The following is a 25,849-nucleotide window of genomic DNA, read 5'->3' on the forward strand; positions in this document are numbered from 1 at the left end:
AGAGACCAGTTTCAGCCCCAGTGCTGGTTAACATTTCAATCCAGAAACAAATACAAAATTGTCTGTTAAACCTTGCGGATTAACCAAGCAATAAATAACAAAGACAGTGCAGTCACGGACCATGATCTGGATCCCTGGGCAGGCAGGGATCTTATTCAAGTAAGATGTGCTGCAGTGCAACCAAATATGAAGTCACAGATCCAGGAACAAGGAACGCAAACCCTGCTGTCAGGGATGCCAGACTGTATCTGGGACTGCACCAAACTCTGACACTGCAAAGGATGCCGAGGTTAGAGCAGATCACGAACTCAGCAAAAGACTAGGGCTAATGCAATTAGGGCATGTACAGAAAGAGAAAAAGAGCAGGAGTCTGGAGGAGGTTTTATGTCAATATACGGAAAGTATGTGCATAGTGTATCGTTTTAAAATCATATTTAAATTCTACAGCACACAGAAAAGAGACTGTAAAGACTGTTTTAGACTGGAGAAAAAAATTCTCAGTGAGGGACTTGAAAAACAATCTATTTAGTTTATCAAAAGGCAGACAGAGGTGATGGTTCTCAGTGTGGTAAAGGCAAAAAAGATTAACAGAGAAAGCTTTAGCTATAAACTGCTTGAAACTGAAACTAGATAAATTAAAGGAAATAATAAAGTATGACTTTTCTTAACAGAAAAGGTAATTAACCTTTAGTTTAATAATGGTATAAGCAGTGCAAAGTAAAGGTAGTGAATTTTCAGTGTTATAAATCGTTAAATTAAAACTGGATACTGCATAGATGATTTGCTTCAGATAAATGCAAGTTTCTGGGTCTGGATGAAACTGCACAGCTTATTCTAAGAGATTTGACAGGATCATCTTCTAGTTTTTAACTCAACAGATTTATAGTAATACAGGAAAAGAACAGCATAATCTATCGCTGCCAGTAACATCTGCATAATACCTCTTTGCTGAGGTAAGGGTGACATTATAAACCATTCTTGTATCTGAAATGTCAAAAGCATTCAGTCATTAAGGCAAACCAAAGTTCCAGCCTTCCTCGGCCACCCAGACGACTTACTCAGAGATGTGTACGAAGATGTCAGCCCCCCCATCTGCAGGGGTAATGAAGCCATGGCCTTTGGAGCGACAGAAGCATTTACAGACACCTTTATAGATGGGACCCTCCGACGCTCTCACAGTTCTGCAAAAGAAAGCACAAAAAGAGCAGTTCATTGCTGAGCAGGGATGCGACAGCTTCCAGGTGTTTCAGCCACAGCACATTAAGCAAATGTACACAATGGTCCAAACACTCACTCCCAGCGAGTATACTCCTCTGTAGCAACTGCTTAATACTCAGTTTCATACACTGCACACATTTTGCCTGTAGCCTTTTTTAAGGGAGACAAAGATGATGAAGATATTTGCTAGCACTATAATCCATCAGTTGCCATCTGGAATTCATCTGCTGTACCACCCTGCCAAATTGTCTTTTGGACACTATACTAAATGTAAGCATTTTGTACCTTTCATGAGTTTGAGAGCTCCAATGTGCACCTAGGTCTTGTACGCACTTTCACAAATTTAACAGTAAGTGTGTGCATATAGTATTGAGAGAATGCAGTGCATTAAGGCCTGTATAAATGTGTCCACATGAATGCATATACATATACACACACCCTTTCTGCATGTACGTCTATCATTATTCTGCCAGTGAAGTCAATATTTCACCTTCAAATGACTCCAGCAGGCTATGAAGCCTAACTGGTATGCATAACACCAACACTGAAGAGTGATCTCTTCCTCCACTGTCATTGGACTTGTATTTTAAAATGAGACAGATTTGAAGACAAACCTTTAGGATGACTTACTGCCATCAAGAAAAACATCTTGCATGAACTATGATCCATCCTGAAAACTGCATGATAAAATCCTTTTACCCCATCAAACATGCTGAGTTGAATCTCCAGGGATCCAAAATCACTCAAATACTTTCATTAATGAAGCCAACTGGTTTAGACATCTTACAAGGTTTACACAGAGGAGTTACTAGATTAGAACCTTCTCATGATGTGACTATCCATTAGCTTGCTTCTGTGTTAGAAGAGGATTTTGGCGCAATTCTTCAAACTCAGTAAGTGGTTGTGTTGCCATTTGGTTATATGCATCATGGCAACTTTGACATCACTCTCCCAAATGTTTAAAGTTTACTGAAGTCTAAATAAAATCACTAAAATATGTGACAACAGCTCTGCTCCTTAAGTCAAACTAACACTAAAGAAATACAGTTGAAAGTGTTAAAAGAAAGAAAAAAATCTTCATTAAATCACTTCATTTCCAGCTCTATAAAGCTGTCAATGCACCTGACCCCGTAAGTGCTTGTTACATAGAAAAGCACTCACTGCCCTAAATAAGCCATTAAAGTTCAACTGCATCTTTCAAGGAGATAAAGCACTGTGGGGGATAAGGCCCCACACTTGTAATGAGCCAAAATTAAATAATACCACTGAATAATAAGCCACTGCCTGTCAGATTCATCTTTTCCATACAACTGTGGAGCCAGAGCTCACATAGTGCTCCTCTTGTTTAAAGAGGATGCTAAAAAAAAAAAAAAAAAATTTAGAGTTATTTTGATTTTCAGGGCAAACAAATACAGCAATCCTACACTAATCAATGATTAAAGAACCATGGAAGCCAAATAACAAATTCTTTAGTTTTCTAAGAACCAGACTAGGATTAAGAGCTGAGAAGAATTACAAAGAGTTCATTATTAACACAGCACTGAGGCAAGCTAGCTTGGAATTGCTTCAAGGGCAATCCCAATTATCAAGTCAATTATGTTCTTTTTAGCAATCTATTTCCATTACAAAGTTTAGGGCATTTGAAGGCCTTTGGAACTGACAACATATAAATTTTTCTTCTGCTGCTGCTGTTCTTTTTTGCCTCATTTTGAATACAGAAGTAATAACATGAAACATCATTGAGTTTGATGCTATTTAAATCAGCATGGAAAACTCTTGAAGAGAGCTGGGTAACACTGCAAGAAGCAAAGAGGAAAAAGCATGCCAACTAGACTAAGCAGCACAAAATAGGCTAGCTGCAGGTTTGAGATCTTACTTCCACAGTGTTTCACTTGGCATTGCCAGACCCCCCCTTACAGAGCAGTAATTGCAAGACTGTGGCAGAAGTGCAATGGATTGATCACAGCTTCATGTTACCCCGTCAGACTCTGATTCAAAGGACAGAGAGATTAACAAAGTAGCCCAAATTGCCTTCTGCATCTCAGCACCTCACTGGGAGGCCCACTGCAGGCACCAGGAATTTTTTGCAATGGTCAAACCTTGCAACACCAGCCTCTGCTGCTGCTCTGTGGAGGAGTCCCCTTCAGGTGAGGGGCTCCCAGGAGCCTGCACAGCATCCACGGGGCAACAGGAAAGCCAGCTCTGCTGTAGTATCACTACCTCAAATAACTACAAAGAGCAACAAACCTCACCTCATTTTATGAAAACCTCATATAATCTCAGAGAATCAAAGAAATCAGGGTTCATACCTTGAAAACCAACATATTCTTTTACAGGTTTATTTGAGCAATCTTAAGATGGAGATATGAAAGCTGAATAGGAAAAGGAAACAGGCCCTCTGAAAAGTGACAGGGTCATGGACCATCCTTAAAAACGTAACTTGGCTGATGGTAGCACAGGTGTCAGGAGTGAAAGAACTAAAATCCTCAGTGAGGTGTGGTTCAGTGCTTCAGACATGGTGAGAAGAGAGGTTGTGCCAAAGGAGGAGGTGGAGCTGATGAAGAAACACTACAGGAACTGGTCCCGACAGCCACAACCCAGTGTCTGAATTGAAGCAAAGCTTCAGACAAGAAACTCTGTTTGAAAAATCTCAGTGCATTTTCCCGTACCAGTAAAGCTCTGGTCTTAAAGAGTGGAAAAGACTTTGAACATCCTTTATGCAAACAGGTCATGAATATCCTTCATGCAAACAGAGCAGTGAAAAACTGCAGGCAATTAGAACTGAAAGTCCAGTGGCATCAGAATTTATTGGAGAAGAAATAACAGTAAAATACCAAAGCAACTTCCAGATACAACTGTCCCCCGGCAACTCCCTTCATCTAGGTAGGGGGCCAATCATTCTGCCCAAAGGCAATCGTTTGGTTGTGTCTATGAAATGCAGGTTTCCCAATACTCACGCCGAAAAGGTCCTGGTCCGTCGGGTGGGCAGCGGACTGGGGATGAGGTACCCTCTCATGGGTGATGGGGATCGATCTCTCGCCCTGCGGTTTTCAGGCAGATGGAGAGAACTGGGTGAGGCTGGAGAGGTGGGGGACTGCTGCGAAGCAGATGAAGTGGGCTCAGAAGACATTCCTGATGCCTGAGAAAAACCTAGAGAGAAAGAGATACGACTTAGCCCAAAATAGGAATTGTCACAAAAGTCACAAATTCTTCAGCTGATTATTTTGTAAGAATATGACTCACTTCCTGCAGACGTACGTGTGGACACAGTTGCACCAAAAGCTCCTGCTCTGTGTCAGTGAGTTCATATCTTTTATTTATTTTTAAATCTTACAGCTTTTGTAAGCTGTACTAGGAAGCTCCACTGAAAACAGATTACTCCACAACCAACAGTTATTTGCTTACACCTTCCTCACTTGCAGGCAACGGCTCCTGAAGCAGAGCTCAGCCCCAACACTAGGTATCGGTGTGCCCCACTCAGCTCCCAGACAGATAGGGTTTGACCACTGACAGCACAGAGGAGCCTTCTGCACCTGCACACAAGCACATGCTAGAAGAAAGAAATACTAGAAGAAGAAATGCTGAAATGAAGGCTGCGCCTCCACTGCTGGAGGTTAGTTTCACTGGGCAATCACCGATGCTAACTTCATTGCTGCTCTCAGCTATTCGCACAGCTCTGTCAGAGCTCAACACCTTCAGCTTAACTGCTGGAAAATCATGAGTGGCTCCTTAATTCACTTCAGACGGAGTCAGACAGTTAATTTTCTCTACCAAGGACAGGAACACAGACAGAGCCAGGGGGCAGTGGCTGACCGTGAGGAGGTAACCCCTCCAGCCTGCAGAGATCTGGCAGTCCCCCTTGGCAAGTCTGAGTCTGCCACAGTCTTCCAGCAACTAGGAAACCAATAGTCCATATTTGCATTCAGACCCCCAGCAGCCTACGTCAGATTTGCTCATTCACGTCCTCCAGCAGAGGAGGGAGAAGGTCCCTTTCTCAGCACACCAACAGTAATATCCATCTCATCACACTAGTAAAACTCACAGAATCCATGGAAAGAGATGGACTGATAAGAAACAGCAGCACATGCCTACACGAATGCATGGCTTACAGGTGCAGCAGCGACAGAACAAAGAGAAATCAAACAGCACTGCTCTGGTATTACTGTGTAAGTCGCCATCCACATCGGAAGGGGAATAAGCTGTACAAAAATAACCAATAACCCACCACACTCTTAAGAAAATCTAAAAATATCTGGATGAGTTAGCAGAAAGCATGGCGATCTGGGTCAAGAAAGTATCAGGAAGGCAAGAAGAGCTGCCTTTAAGGCCAATAGTTTCATTGAACTGAAGTCTCTCATATCCATTATGCACCCTCCTTTTGACACCCACACTCCCCAGCCCATGAATTATGGAGTGGATCCTTCACATGACATTTGAGAGATGCAGCCTTCTTGTCAATGACAAATTCCCATTATTTGTTCCCGAAAGTAAGAACTAAAATTAAAAAGGCCTCTTAAGAATGAAGTCATCAGGGAACAAAGGCTTTTGTGTTTAATTGCTCAGGGTGCTGAGAAGGTATAAGTGGATAGTCTTGTTCCCTCATGTACCAGCTTGAGCTTTCCACACCGTTCTCAAGAGCAACAACTCGGCTGAAAACAAAACCATAGCTTTATAGATAGCGTTTCAAATACGGATGGCATTTGCTAACAGTGGAGCTAATGCCCCACCCAGTGTCATGGCACAGCATTCAGCTGAGACCCAGATGATGACACTAAAGGGACAAGATACTCCATCTTCTTCTTCCTCCAAAGAGGAACTCTCCTCAGACTTCAAAAGACCTCTCCTTTGGGTGCCTTGCTTTCATGGAATGCATGTTTGACATAGCAGGACTATACCTCTAATAAGCCGCAGGAAAAATAAGAACAAACAATTAAAACCTCATTCTGATAACTCAGCACACATGGTCTGGCCTTTGCACAAGTGAAAACATGGCTTTCAGAATCGCATACTTTCTCTCCTAATCTAAATATAAATCTGCTAGTCAGGTGACAAGCAAAACGCAGAGCTATTCATCCATCCACAGAAATACAGTAGAGCCAACCACAAAGTACTGCCCATCCCCTTCCTCAAACAAGGGTAGAGAGGCAGGGGAATATTCCCTCCTTTCTTTAAAACACAGATGAACCACAAAAATATTTACAAAGAAGGCTAAATGGAGTTTAGTGTGCTAACGTATGTTATTGTTCTCATTTATGTTATTTTTGTGCCCTCAGTTCTGTAAACATAAAATAAAATAGTGATGTAGAACATTCAGTGCCATTTCACTGTACAAATACCCTTTTTGTTCTCTGCCCACAGCCAAAGTAGATGAATGGCCTCGACTCTCATAATTTCTATTACACAAGTCCTAAATCGTGATCAGAGCTCTGTGAGAGCTGATACACAAAAGCACGCAGCTGGAGGCTGCCAGGAGCAGCTACGCTTGACTTCACACCCGCTGCAGCAAGCGAGTTCAGCTCAGAAGAGGGGATGCAAACAAGCAGCAATACGAAGCCTGTGGCTATGCTATAGCTCAGCAACATTCTCTGTTGGCAAGTATACTGTATCACTGCATGTGCAAGTGCACCAGCACATCCGTTTGCCTCTTGCACAACAATCGTAAAAATTGGATGCAATGAGAAGGATTGGACACTGAATTACCAAGTTTTACAGTGTGCACTGCACACAGTGGAATGACAGCAGCTCCTGCCTCCTGTGAACCTCTGGCTCAGCTTGCTCAGTGCAGACGATCACTTCATCTGAACCTTTTCGAGGACAAAGGTGGAGTTCAGCTATTCGTTTATTCTGGTGTGGCCACTGTCTTGACGTTGTTCATAGAGGGATTAACTCGTTTCCATTGGCAGCACTCTTGACGGAGCAGAAGCGCTATCCCCACTTCTACATGAAGCTGGAGGCACTCAGAGGCTGGGCGGTGCTTATGCAGAAAGCCTACAGCAAACACTCAAACCGAAACCCCATGCTCCCAGCCTTCCTCTTCACACAAGTTTCGCCTTCCAAATGCAGTTAGTGGAAGTCTTCAAAGATGCTTTTCAGATGTTTTCCTAGGTTCTGAACTGACCCTCTGCAAATCAAGAATCACCCTTGGGACTTGGACAGCTGCCTACCAGCCCTTCCTCAGCAGCTATGACCACCTTTCCCACTTTGTGACTAGCTGAACAAACCTACTGTCTTACATCTCTCACCAGCCCACCACCTCCCACCACACTGTTTCCACTAGTTTTCCCATCCCTCCAGTCCAGCCACCACTCTCCACCTTCCCATGGCAAGGAGAACATCACACGAACCCCAGACAGCGCTAATGAAGCACCTTGCCGGAGCTCCCCACAAGCACCCACCTTGGTGTGCCTTGTGAAGGCAGCCAATACTTTATAGCAGCACATCACAGCTACAGAAGTCCCAGCAGTGTGAGATTCCAGCTACAGCAGAGATGAGGGACAATACAGACAGCATCTCTCTTCTGCTTGAGCCAGCAAAATATTTGCCTTCGGGTATTTACAGAATGAATGTAACATGACGCAAGCTGGTGATATTTTCAGGCTCTTTAGGAAACTCCAACCACATGCCACCGTACCCTTAAATCTGCTCGTATTTCAACATGCACCATTTATCTTTCACCAATATGATTTTTTTTTTTAGACTGCCTATAAATAAAATAAATCATAGAAACATCATGGAAACAATAGACTAATTTAACATTTCAAAGCAAAAATATATTATTTTTTTTACCACACTTTTTTTCAGAACAATTGGCCAACGTGTACACAGAGACCCCAAAATGTCATCTGTAACAGGTGACCTACAAAGCACAGAGTGCAATACGTGCTGGAGAAACTTCTAAAATTCTCCATAAAATACTACCAAAAAAAAAAATAATCTATTGAAGTAATTAAGGTTGAGGGTATGGAAGTGACACCATAATTTCTCTATATATCTATACATTCTTTTTTTATTCTTTAAATCTACCCCATACCTTTAAAAGTACCCTAAACCCAGCAATTTTAGGGAACTTATCCATTCTGACCAGCACAATACTACCATGGAAATCTAGTCTCACTTTTAATTAAAGGAAATACCTGGAAAAAAGTCAAAATGGATAGGGCAGAGTGACAGACTCCAGGAAATCTCTCTATGAACAGTTTCTTTTTCATACAACAGACATTGGAACACCTCCAGCGGGCACAGAGCTCATCCCCAGGAAACATTGCTCTGCGTGCTCCAGCGCTCCTGTACAGAGAAAAAACTCTTTCCAGCCTCCATAGCCTGGAAATGACACTGTCTGGAGGAGCTGCTTTCAGAAGGTACCACGATGGTCTATGAACAGGACAGCACTGGCCACACGTGCCTGAAAAAATGGCTTTTCCTCAAAGAGCGAGCAAGGTTTCTGTACACGAAGAGCAGCTGCTTTCAGATGGGTTTTGCTGCAAGTTAGCATTTTCATTTCAACCTCTAAGAGGAATGTGGACATCTGAAAATGTTTGTTTTCTAGGCTTCCCTTGGATTTAGAAACAATGTCAAGAACTCTTTTTAAGTGACCCACTTTTAAATGTCCTGGTTTCCAGAGGTATACTACACAGCTGCATTTCTTTCCTTCTCTAAGGAAGCCTTGCAGATAAACTGCTGAGCTTTGCCTGCTCTTCTGCTGACAGCTACAAGCTCTTCTCAGCAAGAGAAAAACATGGCTCGATGGCACACAGCGAGTGCTACAGGGATTGACGCTGTTCCAGAGCGCTCTTTCTCAACAGTATGTTCCTTGCTCTCATTTATTGAAATAGTGAACACACTGGGACCCTCTGCTCTCCACATTACCTTGCCCTGATGAAGGAGGTGCCTGGGGGTGCTTGGGGGCCAAGAGTGCCCGCAGTTCTTCTAAAGAAGCTCCCAGCTCCCTGGCACCTCTCTGAGGCATCTGAGCACCCACTCACCCTGAGCACCAGGCCACAGTACCGCTCCCACCTGCAGTTTCTTTCCAACTCATTCTCTGGCACTTGGATCCTGGTGCACACAAGGGTTCCAGCACCACAGAGCATCACAGAGTTAAGCACATCTCCTGCGTCACAGAGAAAAGCACTTACAAAACACACGCAATTACAAAACAGCTGGTTCAAAAAGCTTCCTCTTCCAGCTTAGTTTGCATGACTAACTTTCCACAATTAATACTGGTATTTCAATTAACATTGAAACTCAGAGGAGTTGCAACATGCATGTCACGGGTCAACACAAAGGATTATGGTATAAACATTACGCTCTTAGAGGCTGCAGAGGAATGCCCCACGTACTGTAGTGATCTGGCAGTTAATGCAGACCAGGACAGTGCCCAACCATCCCCATGTCCAATAAAAGCTTAATTATAAGGTAAGCAAAATACAGAAAAGGAAAATTCCTATTGCTTATCTGTGCATACAAATTAATTTGGATTAAAACAGGGTTGAGTTTAAGCAGCAACAGCTGTTTCCAAGCAGTCTCAACAGTAAACACCTTTTCCCCCTTTCCCTGTGGCTGCCCTTCCGCTCCTCTAGCGAGCGGTCTGCTGTCTCTGAAAGCAATGCTGTGCAGCACAAACCAGCACCGCGCAGCAGAGACCACAGAAAGGGGTGGGAGGGGAACTAAGTCATCATCAGCCTATAAAGTATATTCATAAAGATGAGGACTTCTTACAGTCCTGTATTTTCCACTGTTCATGTAAGCTGCCAGACGCACTTAAAAAATGCATTTAGATTAAGGAACAGAGTGGATAGGTATATTAGATACACGTTTCAACTGGTTTATGGTTATACTGAAAAGGATATATGGTGATTCCCTGTGGCTCATTCTATCAACAATACAGATGAATCAAGATCCTCTCTTGCTGGAAAAAAAGTATTTGCCATGATTGATGCTGCGTGAACTTCTTGCTCCCAATTACCCAGAACAGAGTTAGCCAGGGTCCTTTGCTTGTAAGCAAACACAAGAGGCCGTACCCAGCTATAGCATGTCATCTGCCACAGGTGATAGCGCTCACTTGGATTTGCATAAAGAGAGAGCGTGCACAGTAACATGAGGAGGACCATTTTTGATCCTACATCTTGTCAAAAAGTATTTCAGTGGGAGCAGAACACAACAGCACCCAGCAGTAAGGCTACTGGGCAGCTGAGCTGGGAACAGCACAGAGCTGTCCTGAGCCCAGCACACCTCCCCTCATGCTCTCCTCCAGCACAAGTCCAAGACTTCAGCCTGCTTACATCTAACTCTTTTTGTTTAAAGAGCAGATTAAAAGATGAAAACTCTTCCCAGCTCATGGCGAGCCTGGAGAAGCAACGACAGGTCTCAGTATCCTCCTCTGGAAGGTCTTCCCAAGCAAGGGTGAAGATGATGGTGATAATTACTGCATGCTAATCAGGTTAACTTAAGTTCCTATGCACATATCGTATTGGCTAATGTCATCAAGTATTTAAATGACCGTCATCCACAATGCTGTTCACTTTGCTTTGGTTATCTCTAGCACAAACCAAAAAGTCCACAATAAGGCAGGGACAGAAGGAAGAGGGGGGGATTCTCATGAGCACCCGCCATGCCTATGCTATTACAGCTGCAGGCACAAGGCCATGAGAACAGTATGAGAAGGGCATGGAAACAGCAAGGGAAAAGTGCTGTTGCAGCGGCTCTGGGAAAGCCTGCCTTATCAGTGGAAGGAAAAGGCTGCAGTCTGCAAAGAGAGGGTCCATAGCATCACAAAGGCTAAGGCTGGAACAGGTAGAGCTGTGGTCTGCATGGCATTAGCCGGTCCTGTGCACTGAAACCCACTCCTGTGGGGTGAGCATGGGCACCTCCATCACCAAGCCGCACGGTATATTGGAGATGTGACCTTACCTGAAATCTAAGCCCTCAATAAGTTTAAAGATTGTGCGTACAGCTTCATTTCCTTGCTCATGCAAATCCACAGGTTAGAGAGCATGACACTTGAAGTAAGTCTGGAAGACAGACAATGCATCAGCCCTTGCATTGCCTGCACCTAAGCAGGACACAGCAGCCTCTCACCAACCAAACATGGTAGGACCAGGTGGGAGCATCCCACAGTGGAGACAAGATGTTACACCCATCCACATGCTGCTGGGGCACTAACAGACCAGACCTGAGCCAGCCCAAGGCATGGCTGCACACGGATCGTGAATCATCACTCCTGGACTGGCAAGATCATGATGCTGAGCCAGCACCAGCCTGGGGTGTGACACCCAGTGTCTTGCGTTGCTTTCAGTCTGCCAACTGCTTTTGGCATGAACTGTCAGTCTACAAACCTGGTTGTTTCTGTAGAAGCACAGTGACACTGTGTCACAGCACTGCCCAGCTGTTTGCAAAATCACTGCCAGCAACACCCACACTGCCAGAACCAGGAGCACATACGCCAGCTCCCAAAGCCCTGCTCCAAGTGCTCTTTCTCTGGAGCCAAGTACACAACACGTCACCTCCAGTAGCAAATGTTGGCCTCCCTAGATATAAGTTAGTCTTCACATGTCCCAGACAGGTTTTAATAAAGGAACAGGGAAATGTGAAGGGAGACCACAAAAGGACTTTTACAGTGAAATGGGGGAACATCAGGATGACTTCACTCAGTCTGATGCTGGTAGCTAGGTGTGGCTGCCTCGGTCAGATTTAAGTATAAGGTGAGTACGCAGTGGTGCTTGCCCACAACATCTTTCCAGCATGCTGGATGTACGATTTAAATAAATGCCAAACTAAAGGTTGCATAGTGGTATTTAATAGCCTTCTATGAGTGTTTTCAGGCCCTTCCTGAGCTCAAATAGTCTTTTAGCACCGACAGTACCCTGTGGCAAGGAGTCCCGCAGCTTAACAGTCATGTAAAAAAACTCAACTCCTTTTCGTGGACAGTGAGGAGTAGCCCTTTTTACATAGAAATTAAGACAAGACAGCGAGATCAAAAAACAGAGCACAGCAAATAAGGTAAGACAAGGAAAGGGAAGGGCATAATATGCAAGGGACCAAACAGGAAAGAAGCATTAGCTCAGAGGAGCACACAGGGAAGGGTGCAGACTTATTCGTAAATCCTTATTTACCCTTATTCGTAAAATTTTCTACCAGAAGTGACATAAATAGGACAGAGAGCAAAAGGAGCTACAAGCTTCTTTCTGGTTTTGTTTTGTTTTTTTTAGATTTCTAAGTAAAAAAGAAAAACCTTATGCTTTTTTAAAACACATTTTAGTCTTTCTAAATTACTCCCCTGATTTGTCACTTGAATGGCTGCCATTACTCTTCCTTAGACAATAAACCCTACTAGTATCAAAGTAGATTTAGCTTGACAAGGATTTAGCTGGTTTTGGCGAGAAACCCGATATTATCTGTTCAATGTTTTATGTTCTCCAGCACAGAACCATTGTACTCATCACTCCAGCACTTCTTCACGCCTCCTTTAGCCAAGGCTAGGAACTCTGTTCTTGGATAGCAAAGGCAACATTTAATACATCTCATGCTATTCTTGCTAAACAGACTCAATCACAGTAAGCTTACATATTTCCCAGATGAAGTACAATATACGGCTGAACAGGGAACAAGCTGTCCCTTCCAGCGCTTGGTCTCAAGCTCCACAACTCAGCTCTTCTCTTCAGTGTTTTTGCAAGTCTGAAGTTCTCCCTCTGCCATTACTTCTATGCTGGCACATCCCATGTGAATTTATTCCAGGATTTATTTCATTTTGGCAGAAAATATTTATACCAAAACATGAAAAATATCTCATGTATCTTGTGACTAATGTCTTAGGGCTCATCTACAAGGCAAATGGGTTTATACAGTGTCATACTATTATAAAGAATAGTTATACATATGCAAATCCCTAGGCATTTTTCAGAAGTTCTCCATTTTTCAGCCTCCTCTCACATCACAAAACTTCAGCCACCGTTATGGGTAAGTTTGTTCATGTGCAATTTTGAGCCTTTTAAGGCTACTGAAATCCCCTGAAATATTTATATGGCTCAAGCGTTACTCAGAACAATTAGTTCACTGTGTTTCCTCCCTAATCAACATTTTCAATAGGGGAAAACAGTTCACATTACAAAGATCTATAACCATGGAAATTTACGAGGCATACAAGTATTGGCAAAGGCAAAAATAATCCTCTGAGGATATTTCAACTGCCAGGATTACAGCAAGAGGCAGATGGCAGGGTGCAGAGTCAGAAACCACTCACAAATAACTTGATCCTCACACTAGTACTGCAAGGCACCCACAGACCCCAGACTCCTTGCCAGGCTTGGCTCTATTTTCTGGCTGTCCAAATGCACGGGCCACCTCCCAGTCTCACTGCCTGACACCTCCCATACATATTTTTAAGCATCCTAGTCTAAAAACCTGAGTATATTTCAATTAGATCTCTCAGAAATCAATTAAACAAAAGGTTTGTGATTGAGATGTCATTAGGAACCTGCATCAATATCAATTAATGACCAACAGATATACAATTTACTGAAATACTTTAGGAAACAGAAAACCCTCTGTATCCAACACAAGAGTGATTTCTGTTGAGCAACAAAGAAATGCTCTTTATTTCCATTAAAGCCTCCTCCTGTCCTATCCTGTCCCGTCCCACAGTTTCCTACCTGCATCCTACTTCCCAGGCTCCAGCAGCACAACTGCTCCCTACACAAGCGGCTGCACCCACAATAGGATTTTCTACCACAGCAAAGTTTTAAAACTACATTCCACCTGCATGAAAGTTTAGTGACTGGCTTCATCACTCCAGCAAAGAGGGCTTGATGAAACACATATTCAGCCTATGCTAATTGACAGAGCACTCAAAGGCACAGAAATGCACATTCCATTAAAATCAAACAAAAGGGAACATTTTTACACACACACACTTAAGACAGAAGATGGGATGACAGATCTAAATGTTAATGGAGAAAGTTCATATATATAGGCTTATAGATAGATCATTGGCCCATTTAACAATTGCATTTCTGTTTTTCTTCTTCCCTCCACCATATTTCTTAACCAAATATATAGTATATCTCGCTGTGCTGTACTCAAGCCCGTGTCTGTGACCCTAAGACTCCCCATCAATGTCCTCATTTCCTCAGCTCTAAAGCAGAGATAACAACCTTCTCCACATCAGCATGGTGAGGACCAGCCATATCCATACCTTTGGATACAAAACTCTGAGCCACAGAGGTTCACCAGGCTGACGACAGCCAGCCTTGGTTCCCCACTCGCATCCAGAGTGAGTTGCACCAGCCTGGATCATACCACTGGAGAGGATTGAGACCTGAAAACAGACTTGCAAAACAGCTTGAGAGGGAGGTAATGCTCCCTTCTCCTCTGCCAGCAGGCAACTGTGCTGTGCCTCCTCAGCCTGTGTCTCGCTCACGACAAGGCTTCGTTACTGCTGAGCCCTTCCCAGCACCTACCCCTCCTGTGGCCAATGTCTATGCCCTGCAGCAGCAAGTGGAACGCAGCACACCCACTGCCAAGGTGCCTGTCCCAGGACCAAAAAACCTCCCTACGAGAGGTTCCATTCTGCTTTTGGTGAAAAGGAGACTGAGGCAGTGGATCTTCATGCTCTGCATTCATGAATGCCACTCACAAGTAAAAGTCATACTCAAGCTCCACCCGGAGCACAAGTGCTTCATCAACACTGTAAATTAATGGTTAGTTCTTGACTCTCAAGCTGAAATTGTCGTCATTTGTTTAACTGAAGTCTATAGGACAAGCACTACGTAAATATACACATTGCACAAGTCTCTTTTTCCTTACATAACAAAACTACTTGCAAAACAGAGACTACATAAGCAAACATACATGACAAAATTGCTTGCAAGCCTGAAAACATTGCCTTTTTACCCTACATATCGTTAGATCTCTCCTCAGCTCAGTCTTCGCAGCACACCTATCCCCACTGCAAGCTGCTGCTTTAGATAGGTCTGTGTGGTCTACTGCACTGACAATCAGGTAGTGCCTATATGGTGTAATCAAATCTGTGATTGCGTGAATAATAATACAGCCAAAGCACACACCCACAGCTCACAGCCTCCAGAACTGCTTCAGGGACAGCAGCAGGGACTTGAATAAACACCCTGAACCCTTTGGAAACCACATGTTATACAAATCCTTCATCACATCCCCTTGGCCTGTTTTCCAGTTTGGAAAACATCACTGATAACACACTTCAGACTTCTAGGAAAAAAATTCTTTTTAATCTCAAAAATGTCTTACAATACCAATAGTCCAGCAAGCCTACTGTAGGCAACGCATCGTTCTTAGCCGACTAATGAGAAAATGGACCTACAGGGAGTCCGATTGCTTTCCCCGATTACCATGTGTGCACAAACTAGTCTTTCTTGCTCAGCACATCCACTCTCTGCGTTCAAAGCCAGTTAAATAGCAAAAGGAGTTGTATTGTGTTTTACTGCCTGCAAAACTGCAGCGCCAGCACAGGCACGTGTGCGAGGCTGGATTTCGTGCCTACTTACACATCAATAAAACTATTTACCATGCTGTGATTTTGAGAGCTGTGGCTCTGGTGATGTGCTGGAAGTGTACGGAACAGGACAGAGCTGTCCAGAATCACAGATGCTCTTACTATTATTTATGTCTACTGTGTTAGCGCTCAAAAGCCAACAGAGACCAAAGCAAGGGAACAGGCAACATAAGCTTTTCAGGGAAGGTAAAAAATCAACTGTTACAGTTCAAATAAAAGCAGACAAATCTTGAGGCATGTACGTTCTTCAGGTATAAAACTAAGAAACAATACAGAAGCACACGTTTAACAGAAAATTGTACTAAGCATTGTATTACAGCAGTCACTACCCCAAAGAGCTGTACCTACTTCAACTGCAAACACAGAGGGAACGGGACACACAAACAGAGCAAACACTGCACACAGCAGTGGCGGTGACTGCCTTGATGAAAGATCATTTTCATTCAACTTACCTGTCTAGCCATGTGCTAATAGCTGCATGACCTTAAGAAGTTAACATTTTCCAGATCTACTCACTGGGAGCTGATAGCAGCCCCCCACGTGCATGTAGCCACACACCAGCAGCACAACGGGGTAACCAGACCTACCAGCTAGCGCCAGGGCTCCTGCACCAAGCCTGGTGGAAGAAGCCAAGAAAACGGCCAAACCTAGAAAAACATATGTACTGAGAGCAGGGGGGCACTGACAGACAGCTGGCAGTCTTGACAGGGATGGATAAAACCCAAAGGCAAGCTGGGCTTCTGCCTGCCACACACACACAGAGCACAGGGCGAGCAGCCCAGCCAAGAACAAGCCCTGTGCACACACCACGGGACACAGCAAGGATGGAGAAGCATCTTCAACGCACCCTCTCACACAGAGCTCAAACAGGGAAAGCGTTTTTGTATATCCAAGATACCCAGCCCAACACCCTACCCTGCGAGCTGGGACCTGCAGCCTCTCCTGCCAAAAGCAGACAGGAGTCACACTTGCAGCCAGGAGGAAAGGGCTGCTGGGGTGCTCTTTCCTACAGCAGCCCCATGCACACAGCACTGGGGTGCAGACTTTCCCACGAGGGTTTAATACAATGCACAAAGGGCCTGTACAGGAGTGACACGAAGCTGGAACAGACCCACAACCAAGAGAGATTTGAGATCAGTGAGAAAACGAAGGCAGGGAAATGTGTAACAGTGCCTGTGTTATTTTTATGTAGACCAATGTCTTGCATGAAACCTGGTGTTACATATCTAAGAAACCTTAGGTAAGCTTGCATGTCTGCTTGCCTCAGGAGCAAGCTGTAAGTCCACAACAAGTCATGTTATGGCACTGGGAAGCCAGGTGCAGGCGTGTCCAGTGGGTTCACTCTGGTCTTGGTGGCCAGGAGATCCCAGGTTGCACAGCTCCACATTGGTGGGGTACCAGAGAAAGAGTTCATCCTCAGGATCTGTGCTAGAGAAGAGGCAGCACTGCAGTCCAGCTACACTAAAATGTTTAAGAACAAATTCAATTAGGATCCCAGACCCCAATTATACCAGCCTAGGGAGTGTGTAGCAAAACCACTTTTCTCCCCACGGGGCTGTGACAAAGCTAAGACAGCTCTGCACTACCTTTGTTTCTTATTTTCAGGAGATGTTTGTCTACATGAAAAGCCTGAGGGATGGAAGGGTGGGAAAGGTCAGTGTGTGAAAAACTGACAGTGCAGGCAGCAGTATGATGACATCGTGACCCTGGGATGCTGCCGGCAGTGCCTGTGCAGCAGCTCTGCCAGATTCAGCCTGGCCTGGCTCCAGCAGTGAGTTTCTTTCCTGAAGTCCCTGCTACTGAGGATAAAAGACACTGCAGTGCATCTCATGTCCCTAGAGAGAGAGAACTTTCCTGCCTAAACCTGGTACTGGGGAAAAGTAAAAATAAAATTTCGAAAAATAATATATCAGAAGACAGTAGAGCTGCACAGACATATAAAAAGATACATTTTCTCCTCTAGAACCTGTGTTCTAAACATCGGTGAGAATGATTTTTAGGACTCTGCCAGAGTTGCTGGGAAAAGGAAAAGCAGCCTTTCTGCATGGATACAAAGCGCACATTTATTCAGAAACTGAGACTTGTGTAAGATCGCTTTTCAGACACACTTTCAGTAACACCATAAAGCAGAAAGTGAATACAAATATTCACTCTGTTTACTCTCTCCCCGACCAGTAAAATGAAAAATTCACGACGGGAAATACTTTGAAATACTTTAAGAATCCCTCCTACCAGTCTCCATCACAAAGAGCTCTATGAAAAGGCTACGACCATGTTTCATAATCCCCATTGTGAGATCTTCTCCAAATATTGGAGGAAAGAGAGTCACAATCTACACAGCCAAGTAAATTCTGCCTTTCCTGGCTGCAGTCAGTAGAGGTCCTGGTCTGGACATGCCACTGGAGAGACAGGCACTGCCTTGCTGAGCTGGGTGAAAAAATCTGAATCATTTATTTACACCTCAGTAACAGGTGTAAATTTTGTAAACAGGAAATTCTTTTAGGTTGCTTTCTGGCAGTTTCATTTACCCTTTAAGTAACTGTCAAGAAGTTGCAATCATGACCACGGTTTACTTTAATGAAGCAACTGACTTAACTGAAGCAAATGCCTTTGACCAGCCTTCTGAAATCATATCATGAAGAGAAAGCTACCAAACAATAATCACTGAGAAGGCAAGAGCTCATAAAACAATATAGCCCGTATTGCTAGAGCACCTTGGTCAACCTGACTGGCTGCACAATGTAAACAAACCAAACATTAAACAAGTACTAACATAAAAAGACACAGACTACTCTTTGTCTGGACAGTCTCTTAAATAGCAAGTAGCAAAGAGTATCAACGAATTTTAAAGCTTGGGAAAAGCAGCATTCCTGGAAAAAGATGCAGAGTTGTGCCTGAAGGAAAGCAGTGTGACTGCCCACGGCAGAGCTGCCACAACAGAATACACCATCCCAAAACCAGCACTAGGAAGGCAAGGTGAGTATCAGATGCTGGGCTGGCTACAAACCTCCTTATTCCAAGAGTCAACTGTGTAAACAGCCTTTTGGAAGCAGAGGTTCACACTCCAATTCTCAGAATTTTTTTTTTTTTTTTTTTTACTGTTAGTCATCAAAAAGCTGCAACTGCAGCAGGCAGCTGTGTCTCCAGACCAACTGGCAGTCAGTCCTCCACCCCAGGACACGTACACCACTGCTGATGTAACATGCAGCACGCTACATGCAGCTGAGCAAGAGACCCACTCCTCATGCTAGCCACGCTCCACTGGTGCCTCATGGCTGCAGAACCATCAATGTTCAATCCAGTTTGGCTTCCCACCCCAGTTTCGCAGCAGTCCTCAGTGTGTTAGCTCAAAAGCTCCCACTCAAAGTAGCACCAACACGTACTTTGCTTTCTTTCTTGGAATCAGCCTTAATGCCCTGCCACTTCCGAAGTCATATGCTGCTCATGCAGCATGGCAAAGGACCAGTGTAGTTTAATATTGAAGAGAACTATCAGGTCAAGGTTCTCTGTTTTCCTTCGCCCCACACAAAGCAGCCTGTGATCAGATCAAGCACAGAGCCATCGAGGTGAGGAACACGGCCATGCAACATGGCATACGCAGGCTCGCTTGCTTTTTCCAGACCTGTAATAGACCCCTCCCCTGCAGCACTGCTCTCAGTGGAAAACCACCCAAGGATTTAACTGCAGGTTATTTTCTTTTCTCTGTGCCTTTATCCCTCTGCTATCTGATCACCTTTCAAAGGAAGGCTGCAGCTCAACCCCAAGTTTACCTTCCCAGACCTTGTTGCTAGGTGAAATGTGTGGTCACAGGGCACCGAACAGAATTATTGCCCAAACACCCTGGCAAGAACCCAAAGGCCAAATTCACATTTGCTGTCCTTGAAACACCCTAGTATTTAAGCATCTATCGAGACCTTCACCCTATCTCCAGCTCCTCCCTGGAGAAACGCAGAATTCAAGGCAAGTGCTAGATTAGTCTGCAGAGCCTAACACTCACACCATGGATCAAGAAATTAATGTTTGTTTCTTTAAGATTACTATTCAGTTTCCAAATTGCATTAATAATGCAGCAACCTCTTAATGCAAGTGTCATTATCCCCAAGGTACTATTATTTAAAAAGGATTTCTTAGGTTACTTCATTATTTATCTATATTTTAAATTGACCCAATGAAAAAAGCAGCTTTGCAACAGCCTCAAACCAATGGCAAATAAAGAACCAGCAAACCTCTGAAATCAGTCAGTAAGATTGTAGCATCAGAGGAACCACATAAATGAAACACGATTTAACTGAAGCGGGAGGGGGTTTTCCAGGCTGTTGAAGCCCTGTCCATTAGTGTCAGGTCAGGCTCCCAGGGCAGAACCCATGACCGATTTACCGGTAAGCCCTACAGCCAAGCCTGAGAAAATATGACTTGACTCACATGGTATTTTACAGCTTCCCTCAGGAAGAGCAAACAACAGAAGCACCACTGTAATGTATTCCACATGGCCCAAAAATGACAGAAATGAAAACTAAGTAAGTGCCTTTCTGCACCACGCAGAGACAAAGAAAGCGTCAGTTCGGTTCCTCTCCCAGATGCACCTCACAGCTGCCACCGAGGCGGAGATGGTGCTCCGAGGTGCCACCTCATGACTGCATGGTTCCCATTTCTATATCTTCTGTTCTTAATGTCTTTTTTTCCTTAGTATCTAGCTGAGGGGAAAAAAGCAGTGTTCCTCCAAAGCGATCTTGCTCATGCCCATTTACAAAAACTAAGAGGCAGCTGTTAATTCTCAGAAAGGGGAGACTGTGCAAGAAGCAACGCTGCACCAGGGAGAGTTCAATGCTATGTATGCAGCCCTGTCTTTGTTAGCTGCACAGACACCATTCACCGCCTCGTTCAGTGCTCTCCCGGATAACGTGGGTTATATCACACACGCTACATCCACATGCACGTCATGAAAAAGGAGAACAAGCAGAAAGAAAAATCCTGAAACTGCTACCTAGCTAGCAGAGGTTGGCTCACAGGAACAAAATTACAGAACTGAAAGAGCAGAGAGAGTGCAAGGCTACGGCTCCTTCAGCCGGTCTCCGAGTTCCCCCTTGCAGCCCCCAGAGACCATCCGGACAGGCAGCAATGAACGGAAATGAGCACAGACCAGTGCGGGAGGTAGAGGAAATGAAGATTACTGATCTGTCCAGGGGGCTGCCTCGGATGTGAGGAAAAGACAGTATTAGGCTGAGATAGAAGGAAGCAAAACAACTGTCTCTACCCTGCCCCGAGAGGAAAGAGAAAGCAGTTAGTCTGATGAACACCTTCTATTTTTCATTTTATCTGAACTACGCTGGGGAGTGACACATCATGCAAACCCAAATCACCACTCTGCATCGCTCATTTCTCTATACGGTGTTTCAGCTGTTCCTTTTTACTTGGTTCTCCACATCAACCTGTTGCAAAAAGCAGGATTTGAGTTTCGTTTTTTTAGAACTGTTGTGCAGAAAAAAAAAAATCAAACATGCCATTTCATTCCTTTTTCCTCCTCAAAGGTTGCCACCCCTCTGCTGTGCAGAGTGCTGTTCCTAGCCCTGCTGCCCACTGGCCCCCAGGAGAAGGCAGCTCCCAGCCCCACGAAAGGGATGTGAACCCCGCTCGCACCGACTCGCTCCCCTCCCCTGCTCCAAAGCAGAAGTTGATGACTTTTGCACTTCTCAAATTCAATTCCTTAGTCTCTGTCAGAAACCTTCCAGATGAGGGACAGATTAACCATCACCTATCGCCACCAACATCCAAAATATTTATCAGCATAGACTTGAACAGTTACAATCTCATTAAATTTTGCTAATGATGATCCTCAACAGTCTTCCTCCAAGTTTCAAGTGGTTACTATCAATCCCTGCCAAGTCTACCCCATGGGCAGTGATTCAAAAATAGTTCCTGATAGAAACTTGAGACAAAAATAGACAAAAAGGTGACATCAGTAACAGCTTTCACCCTGAAGCCATCCTAGCCACAACAAGTAGGCCCCAACTGCTTCTGCACCTCGCGGCTCACTCACAGTGAAATGAAAGTAGGGGAAGGATGTCTTTATTTCTGCCACCACCAGGCTTAGCACCAAGAACAACCTTAGCCATTGCCTGCTAGTCCTATCACCTAGAAATAACCCCCGCCGCCAAATTTCAACCAAAGAACGACATTTCATGTAGTGTAATACCAACAAGGTCTGGCAGTTTGCTGTAAGGGAGCTTTACTAGCAGCAGATACATTCATATTCATGGTACATTTTGTTCTTCATGTGTACGTAAGGACTGGATTCACCAAAAGTACACCACAACCCAAAAAGCAACAGTCATAAGAGAAGACAGAAGTCAGCATTACCTGGCCTTATCTGGCTACTTTCAAATTATTTGTATGCAAATATTTCTGTGCTCACACACATGAAAGTAAAGGAGGGGGTGATGCTGTTCAAAATGCTTACAACCATGGGCAAAGCACAGTGACAGAAGCTCAGGGCAGCGCACAGGGTAGTTGTGGCCAGAAGCAGGCACACAGGACACAGGGGACAGAGTGGCAGCACAACCACACGGTTGGTCACGTCACACGTGTCATGACACACACAGGGCTGTGGGATGAGCTCCAGCCTCAGCTCTGCCCCTGCAAAGGGCCACTCGCAAGAAATGTGTTTTTTCTCCTTTTACACCCCTATGTAGCATGTGAAAACATACCCATTGCCAGAGAACAGTCACATCTTTCCCACATTTTCTTTGGCACACGCAATCTTTTTCTGTAAACACATAAAGTCTTCATATATGCATACTTTATTTTTAAAAAAATATCCTTACTACACGCTAGTCAAGCCTCTCTAGATTTAATGAGATACTAAGCCACCTTTGTGAAAGTGCAAGCCCTCTGCAGCTACATTCATGGGACTTGCTATCTTCCATTATTAATAATCAACAGAAGGAAACATATTTTGCTTGCCAAACATAATATAATAATCAGAAGGTGAAGGCTAAGAGCAGCACTCAAAAAAACCCTGTTCTACCTCACAAAAAATAACCATCAGGAGGGTGACGTCAAAGCAGCCTTGAAATTTTCTCAGACTCTCCAAGAAATCTGGCACCACAGAAGATTTTGCAAACATTTCTCAGAAGTAGCTCTGCAGTTCCAGCAAAAACAGTGTCAGAAAAGAACTTCAAATCCCCTCCCTAGAAGCCAAGTTCAGAGGCACAGATCCAAAAATCAAGCTCAGAAGCTTCTCTACAAGGGCAAGAAGTGACACGCACAAACATCCAACACGCAAAGAGAACATGAAATAAGAGTTGTTTTCCCCAGTTTTAACGAATAGAGGTGCTGACTGTAAGAGTGAACTGCCTACGCCACAGCAACAGACTCTCTAGCGAGACTCTGCAACAAGTTTTGAGGTATCCCTGTCAGCAACCAGTGCTGTTAGACCTTTTTCTCCCTAGTGGGAGAAAGCTCTTATCTCGCATGCTTTGTCTTTCTCACGATATATAGAATACGCAACTCTATGTGTAACAATGACACATCCCCAGTTCCTAAGTGCCAAAATCCCCCAGAAATAAACGTTTAAAAGTAAAAAAAAAAAAAAAAAAGCAAGCAAACTAGCCCCAATATCTTAAGCGAAATAAACCAATAAACCCACGGAAACGGAGGAGGCGAGCGCTGCGGCCGGCGCACTCGCAGTAGGCACACCCGACCGGGCTGTCTCCCCGCCAAAGGACCTGCCCGACACGCCCGCCCCGGTTCCCCTCGTTACTCGGGAAGAACAACCACCACCGCCGCGGCCGCCGCCAGCAGCCCCCCCGGCCCGGCACCCCGCCCAGCGCCGCTCACCTCGGGCCGGACAGGGCAGGCGGGGATAGGCGGCGCGGCGGCCGCGGCGGGCCGGGCTGACGGGCGGCGCTGGCGCTGGCGCGGCGCGACCAGCGATATAAGGCGGGTGGGCCGGGTCCCCTCGCCCCGCTCCGCCCCGGCCACCGACCGCCCGGGCTACCCCGCTCCGCCCCGTTCCGCTCGCCGCCTCCCCGGGCCGCCCCGCCACCCGCCCCTGTCGGGGAGCGCTCCGGCGGGGCGGCGCGGGGACGCCTGGCTCGGGAAACAAAGCCGCAAGTTGGCATCTTGGGGTGCGTTTTAACCAACCTCGGAGCTTTGGTTCTTTCGTGTCTGACTTTATCGCCCCTCTCCATGCAGTTCCCGCGGGGGGCGGAGCACACACAGGGCGCACTTCCACACACACGCGGGATTTTCTCCTGGAAACAGCCACGGAGAGCACCACGCTTGGCCCTGAGCCCGTCTGTCAAAAACCAGAATTACGACAGTGAAGTGAAAATGGTGTTGAAGGGATCGTATGGCCAGAGAGCTCAGTAAAACCAGTTGGAAGTTACAGAAGAACAATCCTGGTAAATTTTCCCAGATTTCGCAATGAGGAAGGACGAGGAACTGAGCCGTGGTGCCAGCTGATGCGAAAGCCTACGCCTGTGCTCCCTAATAGCATCATTTACATGTGTTTGGCATCTCCAGATGCCAGAAAAACCAGAGCTGACACAACAGGGCCTAAGGTGGAAGCTGCAGCAGGACAACCGATGGGACAGCACAGGACAGTGATGAGGACAAACTCAGTTAATTGTCATGGACTTTACTAGGAACACAAGAATCACTGAAAGATGTTAGAGCAGAGAGTGCTGTCTTCATCCAGTATCCTGTCATCAGAGTTTTAGCAATGCTTTCATTTGTGTGCAATTTCCCCAGCTGATAATAAACCACAGTATTTTAGAACATGGCTTCAAAAAGATAGCTTAGGCACCAAATTCTGACTTTTTTTTCCCACTTCTAGGTAGCAGACAAAGCATGTCCTCATCTCATTAGAAAGGTAAGATTTATAGGAGGTAGAAATATACACTCTTAGCCAACCATAGTCGCATAAGAAACAGTAGTGTGCAACTTCTGGTAAAACTGCCACAAACAGATTTCAGCAGGACTTTTTTTTTCACAAGGAAAAATAAACAGAAGTCCTATAACATACAGTGTTTGATCTGAGACAGGGATCTAGAAGAGGTCGCACACTATGAAAGAACCAGCTTCCTATGTCAACCACATGGTCATCTTTGAAAGTATCTTACCTCTCTGTCCACTTCTGTACCAGATCTTACCCCCTTGTAAGATACATAGTAACGGGACTGATGACTCCTCTTGCTTAAACCATTAATTTTATTCCTGGAAGACTTTTCTGTTTTACTTTGTGTGGCAAAACTGACTGATTTTTTCGAGGTGGAGGAGGATGAAGGGAAAGCAGTAGGTAAGCCAGCTCTGTTCAGAGCAATCTCCCCAGTCACGGACTGGGATCACAGCTGTGTTTTCCTCAAAAGCTCAACGCTCATCCTCTCTGATCATCCCGCTTCCTTTCCCCTCTCTCCCTCCTCTTCCCAAACAGAAATGCACAGCCTATGGGAGATACATGACAATGTACATCCACAGTCATGAGGTTTGTTTTCAATCCTAGATCGAGGGCTTGGGGGACCCTCCATGTGAGAGTGCATGTGCATGTCCCCAGCTATCACAGTCAGGAAACGCGATTTTGCCTGCTGATTTTTTCACCAGCTGCTGGAGACAAGAGAGGTTCCAGCTTCCCCCTAAACTCCAAGTTGTCTCCCTCCCCTTCTCCTTTCCCTCAGTACAATTACTAACAACCGGTTAATCATCTTCGGCACACATGCCTACCTTGCTCTCTCTGCCCTGATGCGGGGTGGCTAGCAGCAGAGTGGTGTCAGCTCCTTCCCAGGATGCAGGCAGGGCTGGGAACCCTCCCCGAGGCCACTGGGTTGGGTTGGGCCAGCAAGGGGCACCTCACTTTTGGGAGGAGGGCAGGAGGTGGTCCAGACCCACAGGGCTCTCCTTCCGCTCTCCTTTCCTGCTGGCTGGTCCCCTGCTTAGTCAGACACAGCTCTGGGTGCTGGAGGGACTGCGCTCCTCTCAGCAGTCCTGGCAGGGAAAAAACAGAAGGATTATCATCATTATACCACTTTTCATTCATTTGAAGTATTTAAAGTGCAATTACTTACACAGTTTGAGTCAAGGAAATGAGTGTGTAGGGGGGAAATGTATCAGCTA

At 45.1% G+C, this 25,849-nt stretch overlaps 1 protein-coding gene across 1 annotated transcript in view; it reads right to left on the reverse strand.

The window, feature by feature from the left end:
* The window catches only part of CARHSP1 (calcium regulated heat stable protein 1), a 37,652-nt gene extending 14,019 nt beyond the window's left edge, over nt 1–23,633 (reverse strand). Inside the window, exons 1-3 of the mRNA XM_082490515.1 lie at nt 23,576–23,633; nt 4,176–4,368; nt 1,059–1,181 (exon numbers count right to left, since the gene is read on the reverse strand). Coding sequence (XP_082346641.1) covers nt 1,059–1,181; nt 4,176–4,348 — 296 coding nt within the window. The 5' untranslated portion in view covers nt 4,349–4,368; nt 23,576–23,633. The remainder of the gene's footprint in view (nt 1–1,058; nt 1,182–4,175; nt 4,369–23,575) is intronic.
* Nucleotides 23,634–25,849: the final 2,216 nt, after the last annotated feature.

The sequence above is a fragment of the Vanellus vanellus genome (genome assembly GCF_965231255.1).
Source record: "Vanellus vanellus genome assembly, chromosome: 14".
Classification (NCBI taxonomy): Eukaryota; Metazoa; Chordata; class Aves; order Charadriiformes; family Charadriidae; genus Vanellus; species Vanellus vanellus.